Source organism: Megalops cyprinoides, chromosome 18 (genome assembly GCF_013368585.1).
Source record: "Megalops cyprinoides isolate fMegCyp1 chromosome 18, fMegCyp1.pri, whole genome shotgun sequence".
Lineage (NCBI taxonomy): Eukaryota > Metazoa > Chordata > Actinopteri > Elopiformes > Megalopidae > Megalops > Megalops cyprinoides.
In genome coordinates, this window is record NC_050600.1 from 17,560,713 (window position 1) to 17,586,493 (window position 25,781).

General features: G+C 45.0%; 1 protein-coding gene across 1 annotated transcript in view; it reads right to left on the bottom strand.

Annotated features, from left to right (window-relative positions):
* rnf150a (ring finger protein 150a) overlaps positions 1–25,781 on the bottom strand; it is a 27,366-nt gene continuing 1,585 nt past the window's right edge. Inside the window, exons 2-7 of the mRNA XM_036550702.1 lie at positions 17,185–17,435; positions 15,133–15,204; positions 14,447–14,529; positions 13,750–13,846; positions 13,037–13,244; positions 1–5,067 (exon numbers count right to left, since the gene is read on the bottom strand). Coding sequence (XP_036406595.1) covers positions 4,949–5,067; positions 13,037–13,244; positions 13,750–13,846; positions 14,447–14,529; positions 15,133–15,204; positions 17,185–17,435 — 830 coding nt within the window. The 3' untranslated portion in view covers positions 1–4,948. The remainder of the gene's footprint in view (positions 5,068–13,036; positions 13,245–13,749; positions 13,847–14,446; positions 14,530–15,132; positions 15,205–17,184; positions 17,436–25,781) is intronic.

A 25,781-nucleotide genomic window follows, 5' to 3' on the forward strand; every position in this document is an offset into this window, starting at 1 on the left:
TTAGCTGGATAATTGCTTGGCTTGGATGAAAGCCTCCAAACACTGCAGCCCCCGGGGACCAGGGTTGAGTATCCCTGCATTAAAGCCATCAAATAGTCATCAAAACTTCTTCACCTATGAATATTAACGGCACAGGAATCCACACAGACGAACCCTGCCATCTTTGCATTGCTGCTCTTGCCTGAGAACCCTCTTACAGTACTTTGGGGGAGGCATCCCTTGGGGGGTGCTCTCTACTAGCTCCGGTGAGTCTTGCCTCAAACACACACCGGACAACTAGGGGAGGCAAAGCTCATTTTACATGGTCACCTCATTTGTACCACAATGCCATGTTAGTGTCGGTCACGCAAGCTCCTAGATATAACCTGCGAGGAAAAGGCCAGCTCTGCTCTGTCCCCTCTCTGATTAACCGCTCATCAGGATTCAGCACCTTTCATTGGCACGTGTCGCTACAGTGCACATCTACAGGACCACAGAGAAGGGAGATTCATTCCGCAGTATCGGTTTCAGGAGGGTTTGTATTTTTGGACCAGCTTTTGCACTGCTCACAAAATTACTTTCTAGAATGAATGGAATTGGCCGGGTTCAAGATGTAATTTGTGTGGGCGAGGGAAAAAAGGGAAAACAGATCATTAATCTACCTTTACCTATCTTTAGCAAAACTTGCAGTTCCCTATAATCCACTAAGACCACCCAGTAAAATCAAGATGTACGCTGTTAGTGTTATGGTAGAAGAGAGGTCTGCCTGGAAATGCATGGCATTCTTATACGCTGCAGCCAGAGACAGGAGGAGAAGGAAGAGAGAGAGGACTGCACATGGCAAACGTGGGAGTGAGACTTTAAACAAAGCCAAAAGGCAACTTAAAACACAAAGAAAAAAAAAATCGATACTGATACTGTGCTTGTGTTTCAAGTGGGTGCTCCCCGCAAGGAAGAAGGAAACGTCAATAAATATGTGCTTCATTGGTCGGAAATTCCATTAAATGCTCTCAGGTATACACAGGCAGATTCATTGAAGAGTTTTGCTTTGATCAAGCAAAGTTCAGCTAGGCCAAAGGGGGACAGACTTGACAGAGGCAGGGTCTTCACCCTATCACCACTCTTCAAAAAAACTGAAGGGCCTTCGAGTGAGTCCACACAAGAGAATATGATAAGAAATAGCTTTTAAATGTAAACAAGGGGGGGGGGGGGGTAACTCCTACAGTCAGGACTACAGTCAGGAAGGATAGCCTTGATCTGGAACCTGCAAACTAACGTAATATACGCATGAATGAAAGTTTATTTACTAAGCAAAGTAAACAACATCTAGACCATAATGTAGTCTAAGACCACACTGCGGTCAAAGCATTCTCAATGTGTTTGCTCACATGTAAAAGTCACTCACTGGGAGCCTTTTATCAGTGGGCAGGTACGGTTTCATTTTTTATTAGCAGAAAAAAAAACAGCGGCTAAGCTTGTATCTATTGAGTAAGACTGTGGAAACTCACACCCCCAGAGTGGTACTCTCTGGAAGGACAGAAAGGGTAGGCCCAGCAAACAGAAGGAATAAAAACAACCTATACATATAAATGTTATATGGAAACAGCATGACTGCTCGTTCTGGATAAGAACAGCACTAAAACATCTTGGACTGAAGGTTCAAGCTCAAATCTAGCCGATCTTTTAGGCGCTGATGGAGATGCACCTGCATATATGAGCCATGACCTTTATCAGCCACGTGATGCAGTTCATGTAGTTAGCCTCATTCTAACAGACAGGCCAGCCTTCACTGCAGTGGCTGCTGTTCAGGGCAGACCTTGAAGAGTGACAGGACAAATGTCACTCTGCACTCCTTATCTGAACTGAACTGTGTATCTGTGTGGTTCATTCCGTTATCTCACAACTTTGTCTCTGGTACAACTGAGCATGTTCAAATAACAACAACAGAAAATGAATTACCAAGTACACTACATTAAAATATGTAAAAATGCATAAACTACTACTAATGAGAATAAATATCTAATGTAGGAGAAAGAAAGGTTTAGCTTTGGTTAGTGTATTCAGCATTCTCCAGACATTCTCATCTTTAATGGTAGCATTTACCCCCCAGCGCTCTTACCAAGGACAGCATAAGGAAGAATGTGTGTGTATACAGTACACAACCAGCGTGCTGAACCAGCACAGAAGAAACCCCACGGTTTTTTAAAGAATCACAAGGAAATGAGACAGAATCAAATCATTTGATGAGCCATTTCTAATGCTGTTGGGAAAACAAATGATCTGTGTGTTTAAGCTGCACGCACATCATTGCATTGACTTAGGCAAATCACATCTTTTCTAAGCATTCTGGTGATCGCTCAAATAAAATCTGTATTTACACAACTGGAAATGTGCCAGAATGAATGGTTCGGTTGAGGAACGTGATCTGAAATGGGAAGACAGTCTGCTGTCAATGTGTCAAATTAATATCATGGCGAGGGCGAGAAAAATATAGTTGAAGCTAGTTGCAATGCATCACCTTAGAAGTGTGTTTCCTAGCAACCAAATATAAGGCAAAGAGTGCCTGTGGTGTATATGACTGTACAGAAAGCTAGCTTTACTGCAAATTTCAGCTACATCTTGTGAAATATTACAGTCTGTGCTGTATGCGGTGCATGGATTTTTTTCCTGGAAAGTGTCAAAAGAGGCTCTGCTACAAAACTGCAAGACTGCAATGTACTGTCCTTCTCTGAGGGGCTTTCCACCAAATTAGAATTGATGTCGTCCATACTAAACTAACATAAAACTGGCAAATTAAGATTTTTCTTTTGCTGAAACTACACGAGTATTTTTGACCCCTGACCTCACTTTGATGACTAGGGTCACTACAAAAAAATGTTTCATATCTTCAAATCATGCACTGTAAACTACTTCTTTGGTAATGTGCACAAAAAGACAATGGGGGGAGGGGGTAAAGTACAAAAAGTGTTTTCATTTACAGATGACCCCTAAATACACTAATAGGATTCACTTTACCAAATTGTTCTGTGACTGCATATACAATAGTCCTCCTCTTTCTTTACAAAAATAAAACTCCGTACTAAAATAAATGTCATCTGTCTGCTTCTTCCCTGACTCATACAGGATGTAACGTGCAGAGACCGGCCATTTCTACACACTACATTTTCTTTAGTCAAATTTCTTCCCAAATGCAATGCATGAGGACCATTTAAACATGATGCTCATCAAGGCCCAAGAGTCCAATATTATGACTCTCGATTCTTCCTTTTAAAAAAAAAAAAATAAAGTAAAAATCTGCAGATGTCAGTAAAATGTATTAAAAAAAATTTAGTTCTGTAACCGGGGTAAGTCGAGTTGTCACAATTTCAACAAATTTGAGAGAAGATCGAACTGAAAACTCAGCTTCCATGAACACATATTGAACCAAAAAATTGTGACGTGACATACTTCTAAATACAGATTGATGCCTCTACGGTTCAAATTGCAATGGGGGATGTCTCTCTGATTTTATATGCATCCAATAATCTAACATCTTTTGTTTGTATCTTTATAAAACGACCTTAATTTGATATCTGAGGGGCGTTCACCCAAACCCAATACCTCATAACCCAACACCCTAATAACTTATTCAACTTACTCCCACAACCACAACTGGACTCCTTAAACTGCATGGCAGCCATCTTGATGCAGCTGTCATTAAAATCTTAAAATTCAGTAAGGATTACTCTTCATCATTCTTAAAGGAGAGAAGAAAGCTCGGTATTTATGTGGCCACTAGAACCTCGTCTCCAGGCACACGCACCCTCTGGGAATGGCACAGGACTCTCGTGACTTCCCTTTCATTTTCAGAGGGAAATCTCCACGCTAGCCATTCAATCCACCACATGGAAGCTGCTGACCTCACAGAGTGCTCTGTGAATTACAGCTGCGCACACTGTGGGTTCTCTCTCCCACTGGCTCTGACAGCCGGCCTGGTTTAGGGTTGTCTGGTTTTGTTTGCTGGACATTAGAATAATGGACACAGGAGCAAGGAGTAATGACTGGACAGTATTGAACAAAACACCCATGAATGATGAGGGCACTGACCACCAAATAGGGCTCTGACAGGTTCTTAAATGGGTCAGGACAAGCAAGGAAAAATAAAAAAAACTGAATTTTGTTTTCACACTAAATAAAATAGAGGAATAGGCTATAGCTCACAAGGTGCACTTTAACTTTGAGGGCCTGTATTTTCTGTCAGAATTAGAAATGAACGGGAAAGCAGACTGGTGAACCAAGGGTCAGGGATTGTTGGACAGTAGTGTGTATAGAAACAGTTCAAAGTCTACAAAGCACTGTTGAAAGCCAAAAGAAACACGTGTGGTATAATACCGCGGCTCCCGCAGGTCAGTGAACACCAGAAGCCATCTGTAATCCTAACGCTTGGAATTTGCTGATGCTGGTATACACAGGCACTCATTTTGACACTCAAAGCAAATACTGTGTACAGAAAGAGTCGAGTTTTTCGATCTGGAACATTTTGGCAGTGACGTTTCGGATAAGGAAATCGAAACGATTGCGTTTCCATGCCGACAAGGGAGGAAAAGTGGAAATAAATGACACCAAGAGCTCAGAACTACAGTCCCCCTTCGAGGAACTAAACAATCTCCTTTTCTTCTGTCCACAATGTCCAGTCGGTAGAGGAAAGCTTGAAAACAAAAGGAGAAATCAGGCATGGTTGAAGTCAGACATACTGTGTGCAATTCCAGTGAGGACAGAGCTAAGGTATCTCATTGCTGCAGAGGCCATGATGAAAGAAATAATATAGCACTGTGTTTCTATTGCTTTTCCCAGTCCAGAGGGCGCTGTTGAGTTCACAGCCACCCCTTTCCTTTGTGATAACATACACCGCCCTCACGTAAACAATGTCTCGCTCCCACTCACGGACGGGCTGGGGAGGCCCGGCTCCGCCCGGCCCAATTCGGCCTGCTCAGGACTTCACCTCCTCGTGGGCGTGGTCCGAGGACAGCTCCACGTCAGACAGTCCCACGTCCACCGGCAGGATGAGGGAGGTGCTGGAGTCGCTGCTTGCTGTGGGTTGCAGATCACCTGGGGACACAAAGTAGCAGGGCAGAGACAGGGGAAGAGACTATAAGTACACACACGCCCAGACACACACATGCTCGCGCGCATGTACATATGCAGATACTGACACAAACAGATACACAAACATACATAAACACATTGAGACAGACACACACACACACACATACATGCAAACACACAGACAAGAATACTACCAGCGCACACACACACGCACACATAAACACATACACATACAATAGATCCTATAAGCACAGATGACCAGATCATCAGCAAAGACAGACAAACACACCAACAACACAGAGAAGCAAACAGTCAGCAAGACCAGACTATCAGCTCCCAGTGAGCCACAAAGCATGATGGGACTATCAGCACACAGAGAGACAGACAGACTGCAGGACCAGACAATCAGCACATGGGTCCTGCTGGGATGTGACTGAAAAGATTCTCTCCTGAAAGAAAAGGTATTGTGACTGTTGTCAGCACGCACATGCACACTACACACTGTTCGGAAACACAGCAGCCATTTCCTCAAATTTTCTCTGTTACCATAAAACATGATAAGGCCTCTGTTGGTCTGGCTCGCAGCTGCCAGTGAATAAAAACACCAAACTAGACGACTGCTGTGGCAGTCCACAGATACAATATAAGTAGGTGTCTATCAAACAGAACGCTTGAATGTGTTAAGTGGGGGAGCTGCATTTGAGGGGGTCAAATCGTTCAAACTTTCCAGTGAAAGTATGCGGACAGCGGTGCAGTTCTACATCAAACACACTCACTGTGGTAATTCCAGAACTAACGGCCGTCATTCCATGTGTATCTTTCAAGCTGGAATTCCATACTGATTGTGACTGTGCTTGATCATCACATTATGAGTAATTACATGCATTCCACTGAGTAATTATATTTTCATACATACAGGAGAACCTGACTTTTTTTAAAAGGGCGAGGAGAGTGATTAACATGGGAAGCAGGCTGCCCAGCCCTGTGAAAGTCAATGCATACAGAGAGCCTCTGTTCTGGCTTAAGGCTGATGAGGGACCATCAGCACAGCGCCGTGCAGGAGAGATCCTAAGGATATCTGCACTCTCCGGGTCACTCCAACTCACCTCCACCTCCTAATATTTATTTTTCTTTTGACGGTTGGCAGCCCGTGCCTACACTCTGTGATAACCCTACACAATCTGCACACAGATCAACAGCAAAGCCACGCAGCAACGAGATTTCCCTAATGTGCACTTCACAGCAAGCGCCGAAATACGTCTCAACCGATTAGACTCAAGCAAGATGTACCATGGACAACTCACAGCATGCTTTAAAAAAAAAAAAAAAAAACTCTGATGCACCTTCATTGATAAACAGCTTATACTTAAATACTGCCAGCTGTTCACCCTGAAAATTCACTCAGATCCAGAGGACTGACTTGATTCTCCAGACATCCTTTCTGGACATTCTGTGCCTGAGATCTCCATCTCGGTGAGGGTAGTGTGGAGAATCGGGTGAAGATGTCAAGGGGTTATCACATGGTCGAGGTTGGAAGGAATGGCATCTAATCATGTGGGGGGTTTATGAGTTTTACAATGTGGAAGGGGAGAGCAGGCATTATACACTTAATGTTTGATGTAAAGCTAAGAAAGAATTAGCATTCAAGAATTATTTGATGCCAATGCTTCTTGGAAAAGATATCTTTATTGAATTGATTTTCTTCAGATTATTTCAGAAAGACTTTATCTGCCATTTGGTCAGGAGCAGAATGACAGACTGCCACACGTGAGAAACCCAGGCAGCGCACACTAAGGGCAGGAGTGAGAAACAGAGACACTAACACACACATGTGCTATAGAGAGGAGGGGGGCTTCACAAAGAGGTTTTTAATGGCTTACGAAATTGGTAACCATGTTTGTAGACAGGGAATACATCAATGCCAATACGGAGCAGGGGTTTACAGGAAGAAAGCAATTACAGTTCACCTTTTTTTAGAAGAAACAAAACGGATAATAAAAGGTACACGTGTTATTTTCAGGCGCGGGAACGCTATTATGTTATACTGACAATTCAATTTGCTGATGCCCCTTACATAATGCAGGTCCCTTTGTGGTCGCCTAATGCTAGTATTTTTGTTGCGTTTACATTCAGGATCTGAAAGGTTACAGATTAGCGTGGGTGCAAATGTCACTCGCTTCCATTACTGTGAATTACAGCTAGATATTGTTTAAAATGTGATTGTTATTTGAGTGCAGCGCCCGTGTTTTGAATTACGAGCCGGCTCCGTTTGACAGAGGCAATTCTCAGGGAGCTGCGGTTCTGGGACTAATTAGGGGTCAAGGGAGAGGAGACAGAGTGACAAAGTGGGGGAGGCGAGGGGAAGAGGGGGAGGAGCTAACAGAGGTGCTTGTGAAAGGATGGGGAGGGGCCGATGAAACGAGAGATGTGGAGGAAGAGGAGGGCTGAGTGGAGAACTCGCTGCCTTTCTCCTCATGCGCAGCTTTGACTCATCTGAACAGTTGTTGATGTGATGCCTGAGGGGTTTAACCCAGCATAAGTAGACTGTGCATTGTCACCAACACGCGAAACTGACACGCTGAAACTAACACATCCAGACATGTGCCATTTCAATAATACGATGTCACCCATTACATTACATGGATTTAGCAGACACTCTTATCTAGTGTATCTATTCAAATTAAAGATGTAACCCAATCATTTCCCCAACTGTTTAGTTGTATTTTTGATAACCTACAAAGGCTAGACTTGCATTCATTTGTGCTTTCTGGCAGAAAAAATGTAACTGATATCACCAATATTTCACTGACGGCTGTATGTGGACACTGAGTAGACTGAATACAGCTGTGTATTAGACTTCATGTTTTTTTTTTTTTTTGCTGTTGTCAGCTAATTAAAAATGCATTCGAGTGTAACCTGAGAGATTGATTACAACAGTCAACGCAGAGTATCTGTGTTGTTAACCATTTGTCTTAATCTGAACCATGCAGTGTCGTTAAAGGACTGGGACCAAACACACTTCACACATACTTGCTACTGTGAACAACTAAATGCTGAAACATCAGAATGCTTATAATCAGCTTGAAACTGTTGTCTATGCTGTGCACACATAACCATGAGAGACCCAAGTAAACTGTTTACAAATCACACCAAGGAGACCACTGAAAATGAAACCTGATCAGAGAAACTAGTTCAGTCTTTGCATGGCTGCACACCAGTTTCCTCACTCGATGACACCCGCGTTAATTTCAGACAAAAGCCATTTTTCATGCTCGCTATCGAGCGCGCATTGTACCTGTCAATACTGTCTCGTTCCGCTGCGCTGATAGCTCTCTCTCCTCATTTACCTCACTGTGCTGGTTAGCAATCATGCTAATAGAGGAAGATTCAATCTGACAGCAAGACGAAAATCCCCAATTAGCGATGCCCGCTACAGTGTAGCTGCACCAACTGTGTGGCACCAACAATTGTTCCTCCCTGTACCTGACTCTATCTGAGTTCGGTTACAGACTGTGCTGCACAACTGGAGAATATAAACCCAAAGATCATCTTTCATACATACTAACAGGGCCAACTTGCCGTGCACTTTAACTACTTCCAGTTAGCTAGTTACCAAGCTAACTACACTAAGACAGCTAGCAAGCAACAAATGTATAGCTGGGAAGATGAAAGTTGAAGGATGTTACAAATTTAGAAAATATTTTTTCATTGCTAGTTTTGTGGTCTAATTTTTCCATTCTCTGCTTTTACTCCAAAGACCATTACTGCTGCTTATCTGCTTATTAAATAAAGTACTGGTATTTTATATCTGCATATGAATATATATTTTTTTCATTTCTTGTGCTGTTCATCTGGCCTGTTACAAAGGCTTGTGTACACATTTTTCTGAACTGAAGTTTCAGTGCAAGTATACTCCAGGGGCTTATTTCTAACTCCAAACACAGTCATTTCAATAAACACAACTGTAACCAGCCCTTGACATTAGAAGGTATGATTTGTGTGGTGTTCTTTAAGCAACACAAATCATACTCTCCAGTGTCATGGGCAGTTTACAGTTGTGTTTGTTGAAATGACCTTTTCATTTAGCCCCCCAGTTGGAGTACGATTTTGGGTTTACTTACAAAAATAAATAAATGAAAATTGATGTTTGGCGCATGGATGGTTTTTGAATTTTGATTTACTGATGGGAATGCATTTTGCCTCAGCCCTAAAAATGTTATCAATTCATGTGACATTAAAAGGACCATGACTGATGATAAGCAGATCCAGCGATATTGCATATCTTAAATAATAGATGTTAGAATCACATTTTAAAAGCCCATCTGGCTTTCCCTCAAAGGCTCCAAATTACCCTTTGTGTGATAATTTGAGGACCCTACACATCTCATAATTAGTTTATTATGAATACCATTAAAATAATATGAATGAAATGTTAGGTAAATGCACTTTGAAAATGCCTTCTTACATTAAAAAATGTTTGATTTGGTCAGACCTCCTGTTGTCTCAGCTTCTACCGCCTGCCCTGACTCCACAGGCGCCCGGGCCTCTGCGGAACGCCCCTTCAGCAATGTCAGACCAGCTGATACAAATGATATTAAAGGGGGGCTCCGACCACGTGGCTTTGCAGTAATTACAGTCCCTCTCTCCTGGCGCCGGAGTCAGTGGGTGCGTTGCCATGGCAACCGTTCCAGATGGCGGGAGTTAGGTTGAGTCCGGCGGGCCGATGGCGGCAGGAGCGGTTCTCGACCGTTCAGAGGGTCTCCATTAAGTGGCGTGATCTCCCGGTGGGAACGCACCGGCCTGGTGCTCCCTCTCTTGTGACCTCGGTCGAGAGCCGCAATCACGTTGTGCAAAGGCCGCGGCCATGTGAGGCCTTACTCTGTGCGATATCCGTCAAAGGGCAGCTCTAAAGACCCTTCCAGAGCACATCGTGGTACGAATATTCTCGTTTTCTAATCGCTCCCATTTCTAAAAGCGGGACAGCCGGTGCCGTGTCGGTCCACCGGGATGTCATGGCCACTAGGTGTCGCTGTGACAGCAATTTCTTCCTCCGCTGCTTGTAGCACGTCTTGTAAACACTGCCAACAGCACGACCTCTGACAGTTAGCAAAGGCACAGAAACACACCACATCGTTCTACTGGATTTGCTTAACAAAGGCATGATATATCCACCACCCATTTCAACTACCAGACACGTTAATCATACGCTGATTCACTTTTGCATGACAGGATTATATTTCCTGTAGCCGCTGGCAGCGCAACAGAACCACTATTGATGGCTGTCACATCAGAAAAAATTCCCAGTAACATCTATCGGCTTTGCTGCTTATTCGGTTGATTAATAAGGAAATGGAGCTGCAGCAACGGTCACAGCCACAACAGAGATAGCGATTGGCTGGAACAGCAGCTGATCATTATCGTGCTGGTGAACAACAGCAACAGCAGCACCCTGAGGCAGGGGCCAGCGGAGGGAGGGAGCTTCCTCCAGACCCCTGACCTCTGACCCTAGTCACAGGCAGCAACCAGAACATCAAAGCTACCATCGTCGGACCACCTTGGTTCAATCTGCCACAGGCAGCCTAGACATCTAATAACGGTCTTTCTTTGAGTTTTAAGGCCATAGCCTGAATGCAATACGACCAATGAGTTAAACACAGCTGAACAGGAAAATTTATTCATTCAGTCTAAGTACTTCTGCAGTACAAACTCTATACACATATTTGAAATGCAGCTTCATACAAAATATATTTCACACAAGCACTGCAGTAAATATACAGGGGTACCAGTACTGCAGTAAATATACAGGGGTACTAGTACTGCAGTAAATATACAGGGGTACTAGTACTAGTACGTGTTTGGACATGTTTGCTTGTGCGTTTGTTCATCCTGAGAATGTAAGGTTGAGCTACATGTTAAACAACAAACGAACACCCTCGAACACGGTTCAAATCGGACTTCCTCTGACAGTTCTGGACGCAGTTCAGACAAACAGCTCAGGGCTAATATTTAGCATAAGGTTGGAGCTACAAAGATTAGTTAGCTGGCCGAAGATTACTCTGCCGGATTACATCTTTGCCATGTAAACAAAAATACAGGCGAGTGTATAACAGGAGAATTACACAAGAGCATTAGTGCTGCGCGGAGCCTGCGTAAGGTCAGGGAGGCTGCATTCTGTCTCAGGTGTCGCTGAGCTGTACTGCAAGGACAAGATCTGGTCCCCAGGGCTGGGACATCCATGCATCTCTGGGCTTCCACAACTGCTGCTGCAGCAGCCCTGCTTCAAGTCCAGAGGTTTTATGCACATAAGCAGCACCAGTGGTACAACTGAGCAGATATTCAGTATGATTCTGCATATCAAGCAAAGGCAAAATAGCATGCCGTGCAGTTTTTTTTTTTTTTTTAATTCCCAGAAGTACAAAGCCATTGCCTTCTGTCAGGCGTTATATCCATTTGATCATTTTAAATGGGACGCTGAAATGCAAAGTACGCCTTTCTGCCAAAGACCATTTGTGCATGTGTTCAAATACCTGTGAAAAATCCATTCAAATATTTATGAAAACTATCTGGGGGATGGGAAAGCCTTGAATGTAGCAAAATGCTAAATGCTGGGTTATTTGCTTTGATGGGCACGGGAATAATTAACGACAAGTTACTGACACGAATGGGTGGAATTAACACTACATTTGAGAGAGCTGGGGTTGACATTGCAAAATAATTTTTTTTACATTACTATTAATATCCAATTTCAAGCACAGATTTCAACAGGCACACATATTTCTTAGTATGGTATTGACATCCAAAGACACATTACCCACTGCCCTGAAGTGTGCTCAAACAAGAGAAAGCTGTCAATTCATACTTTACAAACACTGTTGAAGCTTGTTAACCCTAAAATGCATGGCATGGTTCTATGGCTCATGTCTTTCAAACAGCGCAAATTAACGAACACCTCTCTGAGAGGACGGCTCTGGATCGGAGAGAAAATTGACTGCGCTCACAAAACCTGCCTTTACTTTTTCCATTGGCTGAATGTTCCCCAAGAAATCATACCGCAAGCGATAGTCCAAGACCCGCTGGAATTTCAGCTCAGGCACCAGGAAATGGGCTGTGCCAAAATAAATACTTCACTGCCATTTGCCAAAATAATGTACCTGTATCATAGCTCTGATGAGGTCTGTAGAGCAGCGTGCCCACTGCCCTCTCGAAACAAGCCTGTAATCTACAGAGCACAGTGCCATGTGAAATGCTAAAATTAAATGCGTAAGTAAGCAGGCAACAACCAACAAGGATTTCCTTGCAGAAAAACAAGCTAATCCCTCAAAAAAACAAAACAAAAATGCCCCAGTAAATGTAGCCAATATCTGGATTTACCTGCAACCTGCAAACCAACAAATTTAATTTGCAGAAGCCTTGTTGCCAGAGAAATACTGCAGCTGGGGACACTGAGCAGGTGACTACAGCACACCGAAAAGGCAGGGAGTGGCCTTTACTGCACATAACGAGCTGGAGACGATGGCACACTGCTGAGTGCCTGCGTGCGTCGCTGATGCACGGGTACACACACACACACACACACACACACACACAGGCACGCTCAAACAAACAAACACACACACACACACACACACAGGCACGCTCAAACACACACACACACACACACACACACACACAGGCACGCTCAAACAAACACACACATACACACACACAGGTACGCTCAAACACACACACACACACACACACACACAGGCACGCTCAAACAAACACACACATACACACACACACAGGTACGCTCAAACACACACACACACACACACACACACACACACACACACACACACACACACGGGTACGCTCAAACACACACACACACAGGCACGCTCAAACAAACACACACACACACACACACACACACACACACACAGGTACGCTAAAACACACACACACAAGCACACACACGTTCTCTCTCCCTTACTGTCCATGTTGTGGCTCTCTCTTGCCGGGGCCAGGCTCTCTGCGTCTGGAAACACCTGAGGAAGAGCCACCATGCGCAGGGCTGAGTCCAGCACCAGCGAGCTCTCGTTCACCGTGATGTCGCTGGCTCCTGTCACCGCGTTGGTGGGCGGGCCCCCGATGGAGACCTCGTAGTCCGGCGGGATGTCGTCGATACAGTCCGCGTTGGGCTGCGAAGAGCGGACAGTAACCAACCGCACGTGTTCAGATGCTCGGGTGGGGGGGGGGGGGCATGGGGCTGCAGGAATGCCAGCCGCTGAGGGGTCACATTGTCAGCTGTTCACCAGCATCGACAGGCTGCCAGCAAAACCGCAAACTAAGATCATCCACAGCAGTGGTCCGCTGCTTGCAGTGATCTCTGAGCACCAATGCACTGGATATAAAAACTGGAGGAGACTCAGTCATGACGGCTGAACAATGCTACAGAATCAGGCCCAGAAAGTAAAGCATGCCCCCAGTAACGAAAAAGTATATGCTGCAGTTAGGTTTTCACTGGAATTTGACCTGACATGCGACAGTTCTGTAGTAAATTCTGTATTTTCATTCAGTATTGAGTTTCACCTCGGTGTAATTTAACTACCAATTATATTCTATCGTATTATCCTTTGATTTTATTGTGTTTCTCTGACATGTTCGGCAGTGAAAGGCGCTATACTGATGCGGGCAGACACTTACCGGGATACCCAGCGCTTTCAGAATGTTCATCTTGCACATGGGACACGTCCGATGGTCCAGCAGCCAGGGGTCCACGCAGATCTTGTGGAAGAGGTGTCTGGCACAAACAACACACAGCAAACATGAAGAGACGCTCCACAAAGCACCCCTCCTGCATGTCACTATTATTACCATAAACAACAGGTGCTTCACACTGAAAAGCTGTACAAATTACTATGCAGTGTGATGTTTTAAGGGGATATGAGACCACTTGAATACCGAACTTACAGGATCAATTTCCAATTACCAGCCATTGTGCAGAAAGGCCGTATCATACCGTGTGATCTTTTGTGGGTATAGAGCATAAACAGTCAAATATAGGTCAGCTGACACAATTCTGATATAGGGCAGCACATGGCCAATCGATTACACCACTGCTCCAACATGTATCCAGCGGTGAAAATGCATTATAGAATGTGCAAAGCGAAAAAAAGGTCTTCCAAGATACTGAAACCTGCCAAGCAAATAAATATTTTTATTAGTAGTAATATTTCCAACTCAAATAAATATCTTATGCAAACCGAATGAATTATAGTTGTATAACCCCACTGGAGTCCCCGCAAGTCTCAAGGCAGAAAAATTTGCCAGGATACACATCGGCCCTCTGAGATGCAGAGCGAAGTGTCGAAGCATACAGAAATAATCACTCCTGTCTTACCTGCATGGTAAAATTCGGACAACATCGTTGGGCTTATAGCCTTCAATGCAAACAGCACAGTTGTCAAAATCTGACTCAGTTTCCTAAAAGAATGCACAAAAGGTACAATATCAACAGAAAAGAAGGTGTATAAAATCACAGTATAAAACCTGATTAACACACTTAATCACATTTCCACACAGTAGATCTGCTCATTCTTTGTCATTCAAACACAACATGAGAAAAAACATCAATACTTCAAATACAACAACTTCTAAGCATCAATTCTAAATACATGCTTAACGTTCTCTTGAAACAATACGGTCATTGAATTTGCTTATTTTTTCTGGACACTTTACAACAAAGTCCACGAGACTCACTTACACTACCTCACCAATTGATTAATGCTGCATGAAATACATGTGATATGCAGATTAAAATGTAAACCTAACTGTTCAACTGAAACAACAGAAATGACACACTGTTAGCTACGTTCTGTTTCGAGAAGATTACGAAAAGCTCATATGGCTCTGGTGAATTCACATGTAACTGGACAAAAGCACATTCACTGCAGCGTCATCTTGGAAGCGATGAGTCTGGTCAGTGCACATTTTGGGAAACCCGGTGTTTCTGGCTGCCGCTGGAGCCTTTGGCCCTGGCTGCGGCTCGGGGTGTCTGGAAGCGTTGCGCTGTGCCCGCTGCTCTACCTTGTCTCCTTTCCTGATGGTTCGCACTTGCAGCTTGCTGATGGCTTTCTTGGCCGCGTCTCCGAGGCGTCTCTGCAAAGACAGGACGAGAGCGAGCGGTAAACACGGCTGGCGATACGCAGAGTCTTTTTGCGGGCCGCGTATAACGCAGCGGCGGCGATCGATTGCTAACGGCAAACACTCCTTGACACAAATGCACGGGCACATACACACTGACACGGATGCGCCCATAATACTACTTTACGACTTCTTCCATATTTGGATCTAGGTCAATGGTGTTTCCATGTGACTGAATGTTTGAGCCTGAGACATGCCCGCAATGTCTTTTAATCAATGCTAACTTGCTGCTGGGGTCTTCTCTGACATTTGCCATTCCGAAGCACAAAGCAAGGCATGTCTGACCAGCTCGCTCGCACAGTGAATGTGACCGTGTGAATGCAGAGGCATTTACATCCTGTTAAACGCAGAAGTGGGGTAGCCCTGAAGGAAGCCCCCGCAGGAGCTGGCAGAGGGAGAGAGAGGGACTGTGGAAGTGCCGCTTGGGCAAAAAATCAACACCCAGCGATTTACCATTAATTACAAAGGTGTTTTCTGATCGATCTCTGGAGAAGGCTTTATTGAGATTATTGACTCTGGGCTGTTTGCCAAATTTATTCAGAAAACACAGTTAATAAAAGGCGGAGCTACACTGTTTGCTTACAGTCGCATGGAGCCCTTTTCATATTTTTTAACCAACAGTGACTTCACAATTCAAGATCCTACATTGATGATCCTAATATTGATGACTCTGGGAGGTTAACTTCTTACAGCAGCAGGTTAAACAAGCTAAGCAAGAGGCTTGATAAGTTTTAGCATGAAAACTCTTTCAATTACAGCTGCCTCACGGTTCATCGTCTCCAAGACCTTAAGTTAGATCACGTTTCAAATCTCAGGACTGCTTCCCGGACGGGTTCCAGCGCAGTCCTACCTCTCCTGGCCGTGCCGCCCCTTGCGTGACTTGCATTTTGGAGCAGCCTCTGCGAGCACTGTTTAAATAGCATTCTGGATTTTTTGTTATTTTTGTTGGGGTGTGTTTCCAAACGTGCCATAACCGTGGTATAATTTCGACTATGAAAAGATGCAACTTGGCGTAACACAAGATTTGCTGAAGACGGGTTCATGGTTTGAGTGACAGCGATCTTTTTAAAACACCACCTGTGCACATCATTGTATCCAAGTCAGTGCAAAATGCATTTTCAGACAAGAAAAATGAGTCACCGCTGAAATGAATCCCAGATGTGGCAGGTTCATATCTATGCAGTGCAAACTGCTTAAAAGCGTCTTTATGTGCCTCATTTTGTAGGATAAAGCAGAACGTCTTTCTGTGCATAATGAATGTGTGATTCTGGGACACATATAGACGCATTTTGTATCATGACAGACGGAGAAAGACGCTGTTGTTGCAGTTTGGTAGGAGGAAACACTGGCTGTGTTGGCCACAGGCACAGAGACCCTGGCTGCGAGGGGGTCAGGAATGCCCCTGAGGCAGTCCCACGCACGCCATCACCACCACACAGCTGCGAGAAAACCCCGAGATGAAGCCCTCGGGGCTGACAAGTCACACTCTGTGGTCAGCTCTCAACACAGCCATAGTTTCCTGTTCCCATGGTCAGGGACGTGTTCCCATGCCGCTGCAGTTTCCAGCTGAGCCCTGCTTGCAGGAACACAGGAAGTGTAATGATGAGGGCAGGCCATTCAGCCCAACCGGGGTCATCATTTCACCCACAGTCTGTCTGTGCATCAATCCGAGCATCCAAAGGAGCTCTAAAGGTCTCTGCTTCCACTATAAATCCTGGTAAACTATTCCATGTATTTTTGCTCTGAAATAATACTCCCTATGAGCAGTGTGATATTCACCTTTAACTAAATTCTCCCCATGGCCTCTCACTGTGCTGACAGAATGTGATCACCATGTGCTGTTTTCTGTTACCGCAGGGTGATTGTGTCCCTCAGAGCTGACGAGGAAGGGGGGGGGGGGGGGCGATGGGGGAGCACAGACTGACCGAGCCGTACCTGGTTCCTATCCCGCGCGTTGGCGTAGCGGAACCTCTGGATGTAGTAGAAGACCAGCCAGGCGAGGGAGATGATCATCAGCACGATGAAGGAGATGGAGACGAAGACCACGGAGGTGCGGCTGACGTACTTCTGCAGGTTGCGTGTGCCGATGGTGATGTGCATGGTGACCGTGATGTTGCGCTCTAGCAGGGCTACCACCTCCCGGCCCTTGGGCTCCGGGATCATGATGGCCACAATGTCCCCGGCACCTGTGGTCAGGGGAAGGGGGGGGGGGGTCATTTACTTCCTGTGGGACACCACAGTCTGACCGCTCCTCCTCTGAGGTCAACACCAGTCTCCGCGACCATTAAAAAGGGACTGGACATCTAAATAGGCCACAGATGAACTGACCCAAATCTAACAGCTGATATGTGGATCCATCACCTGTACCCTCTCTGCGATCTGAAAGTAGGTCTGTCTGGAAGATAGTTTTAAGGTATTTTATGTTATTACATGAAAGATTTCACTTCTAATTTAACAGTCCAGCATAGCTTGTTACTGTGTGTCAATCCACTGTGTGTCAATCCTTTTTTTTCCCCCCTCTCCCTTCCCCTGCTCTTCACACAAGCACCACACTGACCAATCGGCCTTTTCTTCCCACTGACACTCCCGCAGCACAATTGGCCCCCAAATTCACAGTTGGCTCTCCTGCTACACGAGTCACCGGCTCTGAGTCACTCGGCCACGGTGTGGCAGCTGTAGCTGGCGCATCCGTGACGGAGACTAACAGCAGGCCGGCTACCGGGCTCATCACCCCGGTTCTGGAGCGCTGCGGAATGAGAGCACGACGCCTGCATGACCGAGTCCACCTATCAATTAGGTCAGCAGCTACGCTGTCTTGTGACTCAGACATCTGACTGGTGGCTGGGGCAGTGTGTGATGCACTCCCGCGACGCAACCTGGAGCAAGCTGCGCGCAGAACACTCCCAGACTGCAGGGAACCGGCCTCTTAAAGGGACAGGAGCAACGCACTATACATTTCGGGGGAACAGGTTTCTTGAAGGGACAGTCACTCTGATCTTATACACTGCAGGGGACCCAGTCTCTCAAAAAAACCGTAACTGTGCTCATACATGTTGCAGGACACAACAGCTAACGAGCTATGGCTACTTACATTACACTACACTATTATAACATTATTGGCATTTAGCAGACACTCTTGTCCAGAGCGATTGTCCAGTTTCTTACAAGGTTATCCATTTATATAGCTGGATATTTACTGAGGAAATTGATGGTTAAGTACCTTGCCCAAGGGTACAGCAGCAGTGCCCCAATGGGGAATCCAACCGCAGTCACGAGTTCTGCTCCTTAACCACTATGCTACACTGCCTTGCCATCTTACATCAGTTGCAACAGCTGTACACGTATGAAATGCACGGCATGCAACCTGTGACTTGACGATTATAATGGTCCAGATTCAGACTGCAGGAAACCATCTGTAAAACTACAATCAATTGCAAATAATAGACAATCCTGAATAGGTGAGTTTGCAGACACACTTCAGAGTGTCTAAGTATCTATGCACTTGAGATAAATGCATTAATGCATGGAGCTGCTGAGAAAATTAGTGACCCATAAAGGTTGACATTTACCAACACGCCAAGATGGAAAATTAGTCTTGGTATGCCATAGGCCTACATGCAATTAGGCTATTTGTGTCCTCTGTAACAACAACAAAGACAAATAGGAGGTAGGTGGCTACAAAAGGTAGTTACAATATTGAACCACCAAGTTGAAATGTACTAAAATGTTGCTTCAACATTTTTTTTTACTTTGTCAATAGAACAACACCTTAATGGGCCATTATATAAGACTGAGATGGGCATCAACGGCTTGGAAAGCCCTAGGAGTGCCTTTGGCGCCTGTACTGCGCATTGATTTTATGGCCACATGGTAACACTTTGCATTCTAGACTACCTCTTACAGTGGCCTCAGCAAGGAGCCCAGGAATTCAAGGACCAGGCGAGCGCTGAAAGACCGAGCGCTCCCTCTCCTTCACCCACTGAGTCACTCATTCGCTCGCTCTCCCACCTACCCACCCACTCACTCATTCACTCTTCCACCCACCCACTCACTCACTCACTCATTCACTCACTCACTCACTACCCCCCCCCCCCCTTTTCTCTTGCTGAGGAGTGTTTCTGTGTTCCTCCGGGCACGCGGCCAGATTCCCTGCCTCCAGGCCGCCACCCTCCCCCTTGTGGCCGGAGCCATTAGCCCCGACCCCGCACCCCTCCTCCGGTGTGCCTAACATCCCCGACGCCTTACACCGTCCGGAATGCTGCGGGCCGCAGGAAAAACAGGCGAACAAATAGCGTGGTAAATGATGTGATTGTCGAGCGTCGGGGCGGCCGAAAGGATTCCAGGGCGTCTGGAACAGATTATTAGGCTGTGTTGCTGCTATTTCAGCGCACGCCCTCAGCCAGCACCACTTACACGGGTCTGCATTTCTACGCAGCAGGGCAGCAGCGTGGCGGTAAGGAGCAGGGCTCATAAACAAAAGGCTGCTGGTTCAATTCCCTACTGGGGGACTGCTGATGTACCCTAGGGCAAGGTACTTAACTGCTCACAACTGCTTCTGTAAATACCTGGTTGTATAAAAGGATAAAAATTGTAACCTATGCAAGTCACTGTGGATAAGTACTCACTGACAGTAATGTAATGTAATGTACATGGTGTCCATCTACACAGTTCCAAGTTAGGTTGAGCGCCTTGCTCAAGGGCATAGCAGTGGTACTGATTCTGACTTGAACCAGTAACCGTCTGGTGCTCTGACAGTCCTGAAATGGAATGCATAGAAAGCAGAGGGAAGAGGGGAAAGGAAGAAACAGCCACTGACACAGTTAACAGGAAAGGCTTTTTCCCCCCGGCACAGGGACTGAGGTAGGTGTCACTAATCTTCCGAGTGTCTGACAGTGGCCTGGAATCTATATTTAAGCACTACGGGGACATTGCGGCTTGATCCCCTTGGTAACGGCAGGGCTAGGTCCGAAAGCCACCGGTCCGCCGCCTGCGCGCAGCAGGGATGACTCCAGGCGCCACGCCGCACGCTGCCGCCCCCGCGCCGCACGCCGCCATCTTCATTAACCCCCAAACAGCAGGCTAAAGATGGGGGCAGGAGGGATGGCCTCAGCCACCTGCCTGCTCAGCAAAACACCACATTCCCTTTTAATGTTTTGCAGAGAACTGTTCATAAGGGTGACAAAGGTGCGGCCTGCTATAGGCTCCTGTGCACTTGGGAACGAACAGATGTCATGACCACAACACAGGCCCCGGCGCTAACACCCCTTCTGGATGTCAGCCAACCAATCACAGAGCAGCCTGGACCCTCCTGTGTCATGATTCTGATCATGTTACTGTAAACAACATGACCAAGCTGTGCACTGAGCCCCTCCCCCTCTAATGTAATTCCACAAATAACTGCAATCGTATCAATTCTACTTGTCTAGTATTTACCATCCACTGTGGCTGATTCTCATGAAGGCTTTCAATCCTTCTGGTGCAAAAATCATAAAAGCACTCTAACATAATGCAAATAAAATACCAACTTTCATCACACTAGGTGGTAGAAATGACCCAAGTCAACACAAGCTCTTTGCAAAAGCCATTGCACCGGGCCATGTTCCTGTGCAAGATTAATCTCACGCCTACTGAGTATTCCATTTACGGAGCTAGTGCTGTCATAGTAGCGTGCCACAAGCAGCACTGAGGGCCCCACCCAAGATCTATCCCATAACCCTCTGGGGCAGGGTTCAGACCTCTGAGAAGCTACCTTTACCACACAGCACAGGGCCCCGATCAGCACAGACTGCCCACACAGCACAGAGCTCTCATCAGCATAGGCTGGTCACAGAGCTCTGTATAAATCTGGTACAGCATCAGGTAAAACCATGTACAGCACAAAGCACCACAAACAGAACACAAAGACCTAATCCAGGCAGGGGATAAATGCCTAGAGTAACTATGGCATCTTATGTAACAGTTGCTGTTCCGTGTGTTTTGTTGTTAGCTTCTGAAGGGGACTCCAAACCAAACCAGCTGGAGAAGCGGTATCTGCAGCAGGCAAGATTTCCGTCGGTTAACAGAATCAGAAATAACCATTTCCTTTAGGCTTTCCCCGGACCTACAGCGCACACAAACACAGATTCTACCCTCTGTTCTTTGGGGATCAATAACGATGGATCAAAACCAAACTGAAGATGTATAAAAATAATACTCTAAAAAATAAGATTCCCTGATGTGTGATACTTTCTCTCAGATGCTTCCATTTTCTCACTATATGCATCCAGCTAACTTAAAAATCAGGATTAAGCCCCCCATTGAGAAATCCCTTCTGCACTGAGGTAATTCAGGCTGCAGTGTAGCCCTCTCTATTTTATATTACAACGCACCCAACAGCGGCTTTGCCTTTAACGTATTAAAAACCTAAAGCAGCATAGATTAAATGTTCTTACTAATGTGCCCATCTGGTGCACTCTGAGGGATTACTTTGGGGTGAAAACCTATGGCCAACAGAAAACCCCTATACAAGCGTAACCATTGTTTTTCAATTACCCTTACATCTCGAGGGAATTTTCCATCCTAGAAGTCGTGTATACGATCGACACAATATATTCAGAACCCCATTACCATGACTACTCAAGATTGGCCAGCATTTGGGTGGCCAGGTAAATGTACGAAAGCACGTGAAACCAAAAGCCAGAAATCACCACCCGTAGCCAAATAGTTTGCTCCTTGACAGGAAACATACACACAATGGAGCCTCATTACAGCCTCTGTCAAAACGAAAAAATGTTTAAAACCAACAAAGGCTGCGAGTCATTTTCCACATCTTCTGACTTTTCCAAGACGTTTTTTTTTTTTCCCCAAGGATTTTCAAGGCTGGTGGGGAGAGCATTGTGGGCTGCTATGTTAGCATTTCTCAGCACAGGTGACACCTGCGAGGCAGCTGCTGCGTTTTGAATTAAAAACCTGCAGCTCAACTAACCTCTACCGTCTTCCCAAAGCGCTGCGGCAGGCAGAGGTGCAGCATGAGCGACACGCGGCCCAATGCTTTCACTACACATCTTGCCAGTCCGGGCCCATGCGAGTGGGAATTGACAATGCAGTTAATTTTGGAAGTGGATTAGCACTTTACTGCTGAGCGCTGTCTTTTTCTGGCAGGCTGCGGGGCACGGGCACTGCACAGCCCAGCAGAGGCTGCAGGGAAGTTGAATTATACAGTTTCAGTCTTTCGGTGCTCGGCTGCACCAAGATGGCCAACTGCTCAGAGGCTGCAAAGCAGCCCCTTGCACGTGGTCCCTGTCTGAGCTAAGATGGCTGTATTCTTCACTACCTACCATCACGCTGCAGTGGTTTACATGCCTGACCTGAAGAACGTAAGAAAGCCAATTACGTATATAACTTCTAAAGTATCTGCCTGTGCTAAACATAAAGGACGATCTTTAAAACAAGATGAGAGATATTCATAAAACGCTGCCTTGAAAATGTCTGTGCCTTTGCATAATGTCATACATTATGGACGCTTCCAAAATTAGCCATCAAACAAGCTTTTGGTAGAATCACCGTGTACTTTTGCTGAGTTTTGGGAAAGAATGGGCAAAGTTTTTGAGGTAATGGATGCTTGGTGTTCCATTAACCACAGTATCTTGAGGATTCGTAACACACTGTGGTTGATGAGAGAGCCGTATATTGCCAAATTTACAATTTACAAAAATGCCTCTGGAGAACGAATCGTTGACTGGAGGGTTTCAGGTTTTAGAACTGACCGAACTCACAATTATTAGCCAATGTTGTGAAATCATAAATGCACATGAGAGTAGAAATCTGAAATCTTGGAACAGATTTCTAGCATCTTCAGATTAAGAATCTCAAACTGACCTATTAACCTACAGGCTCATTTTGCCATGAAGAGCCACTATAGGCAAAATTGAACAGCATTTTCATTGGAAGTTCATTTCCATTTGGCATTGCTTTGTTTGCAGTGTAGTATGCACTTCCTAGAATAAAGAACTTAAAAAAAGACCTACTCCTACCCAATTTTATTTGTCACACAATGTTATTAGCTGGTCGCAAGAAAGTGAACAACACTTGATTATATTTGTTACTCAAAGTGAAGCACAATCGCATTGTTGGTTAGCTTGTGGAGGCCCCAGTGTTTTCCTGAGTTCTGAACCATTCAGTGAGGAACCTGCATTCCACAGGAGCGCTTAACTCTGGGGTTCTGCTGTTAAATGCAGCAGCGGATTGAAGGGAGTAAATCCCAAGGTTACTCCCAAAGAGGTGGGGAGGGAGCCAGCTGGTTTCCATCACCATTAAACACGCCATGTTCCTTTCCCACTGTCTCCTGCGGCGGGCCCAGGCTTCACCTACCACAACTCCTGAAACTGGGCCTCTGCTACAAAATAAAAATGATACAGGCTGAGACAACTCAAGGAACTAACAACTCAATGGCACAAAACTAAAAAAAAAAAAAACCAAACCCAACAAATTGGCAGGAAAAAAGTACTAAACATGTGCAGGGGCTTAGAAATCTATGCCAAAAATGGAAACCAATGGCTTAGCTACAAACGCAATTTGTTCTATAAATCTTAAGAATAACAGTGAGTGACCATGGGGAGGTACTGGTACATCTTCAAGGGCACCTGGGGTTGCTCATGAAAAAACATGCAGCCTGTAATTAAATGCATCAACAAAGTAACAATCAGCTTTCCAAAGAGTATCTACTCTATGTAAGGTGTGCTTGGTGTTCTCGGTTGTTCAAACTTTTTAAACGTACTTTTTCCAAGAATTTAAAACTAAGTTAAATTAAGCCTTCATGCATAATGGTAAAGCTGACTATTGCTAACATTACTGAGAAAAACAGCTTCGAAGCACCGTAGTCACAGCATGTCTTGACTCATTACCACACTGTGGCATCTAAATTTCCCCAGGACACTACAGTATGTCCAGTCTTCAACCAAGATTATACCTTTTCCATTATACTCATTTGCTACCATGTCTATTGGCATTTCTCTCCTCTCTACCATGAGGCTTTGCCACCACAGCAATAGCAAAGACATACTCTGTCATACAGTAAGCGTCAAAGCACACAAACCTCATGGGTTTTACCAATCGTTTATGCACTCTATGTCAGCAAACACACACTGAACACAATACTATTCTGAGAAGAGCTGCATTTGTCTTCGAGTGAATTAGGATGTGCTGATGCGAGGCAAAGAACTCAAACCTCTTGATCATTCTGTGAGAGTAATCTAATACGGACCACTGCATCTCAGATCTCTCAGTTAATACTCAACACAGACCTGCCCATGTGACACACTCCCCTGTGCATGCTCTCATTGAGTACCCTTCCATACAATGTAAAGCACGGGCTCTTGCTTGTCTTTGGCCCATGTGTTGTTTTATATCCATCAAACATTATTTTCTATGGTAACATCACTACAGAGGAATTAAAGCACAATCTGTACTACTGCTATGTATAGTGGGATAAATTTCAGTTTCAGTGTGTAATTCTGAGGCAACAACTTCCCGTATTAAATGTCTCATTGGCAGAGTTGCACTAAGTGTGATGTCATTCTCTTAACTCAGAACAGGGCTGTTTTTGCTCAAGAAAATGGGGCTCTTGACCAGATGGAATTTGTGCTGGTGTTACACTCTGAAATTATCTACATTCGAACAGGACCTGCTGCCTGCTACTTCATTATGCTGTCACATCAGTTGCTACAACTATGGCATTCTCAGCTATACGGTATTCCTATCGAAACATAAATAAGAACCTGACATACCAAAATCTGAGTAAAAAAAAACAACCCTAAGAGAAAACACTATGATAATAAGTGACAGCTATACTATCAGAGTCAAGATCTTTTGACGCGCCAGCCAAGTTCACTGAACTATTTCTGAACCCTATATAGACCACAGATGGTAAATGGTCAGACCTCACAAACACAGCCAAGAGGCGCATATGTTACCACCAACTCACACAAAACCACACCTACTTGCAAAAGATGACAAATAAGTGTGCTATATACTAAACAACACCACAGGGACAGAGTTAAGGAGGAGAAGCCAGTATGAATGTCCATCTCAAGCCTTGACATCAGACATGAGGTCAGGTTAAAAATAAGAGCCAGCTTAAAAGGCATGTCCAAAATACAGCGGCATGCACTTCAATTTCCCCAAAAATAGCCAGGCGAGAAAACAATCACAGCGAAGTATGGCATTTGTGTGTGCTTTAGAAATAGCCATGCACAGCCGCCACCCAACACACACACACACATTTTAAATATGAATCAAACAAGATCACTGTATGCAATACAGTTTCATAACCAATGTTAGAGTGTGAAATATGTGTGACATCAATTTTACATTATAATTTAGTTATTAAGAAATAATTTTGTGCGCTTGGTGCATTAGTGCAATCTGCTACAACTATCTGCACAATAAACAGACCAACAGAACTCCCAAAGGGTTTCAGGCATGCCTGTTGTGGAGACATTGGAATGTTAGTATGCAATCAGCAATACAATGGAATTTCCACGTAATTTATTGCA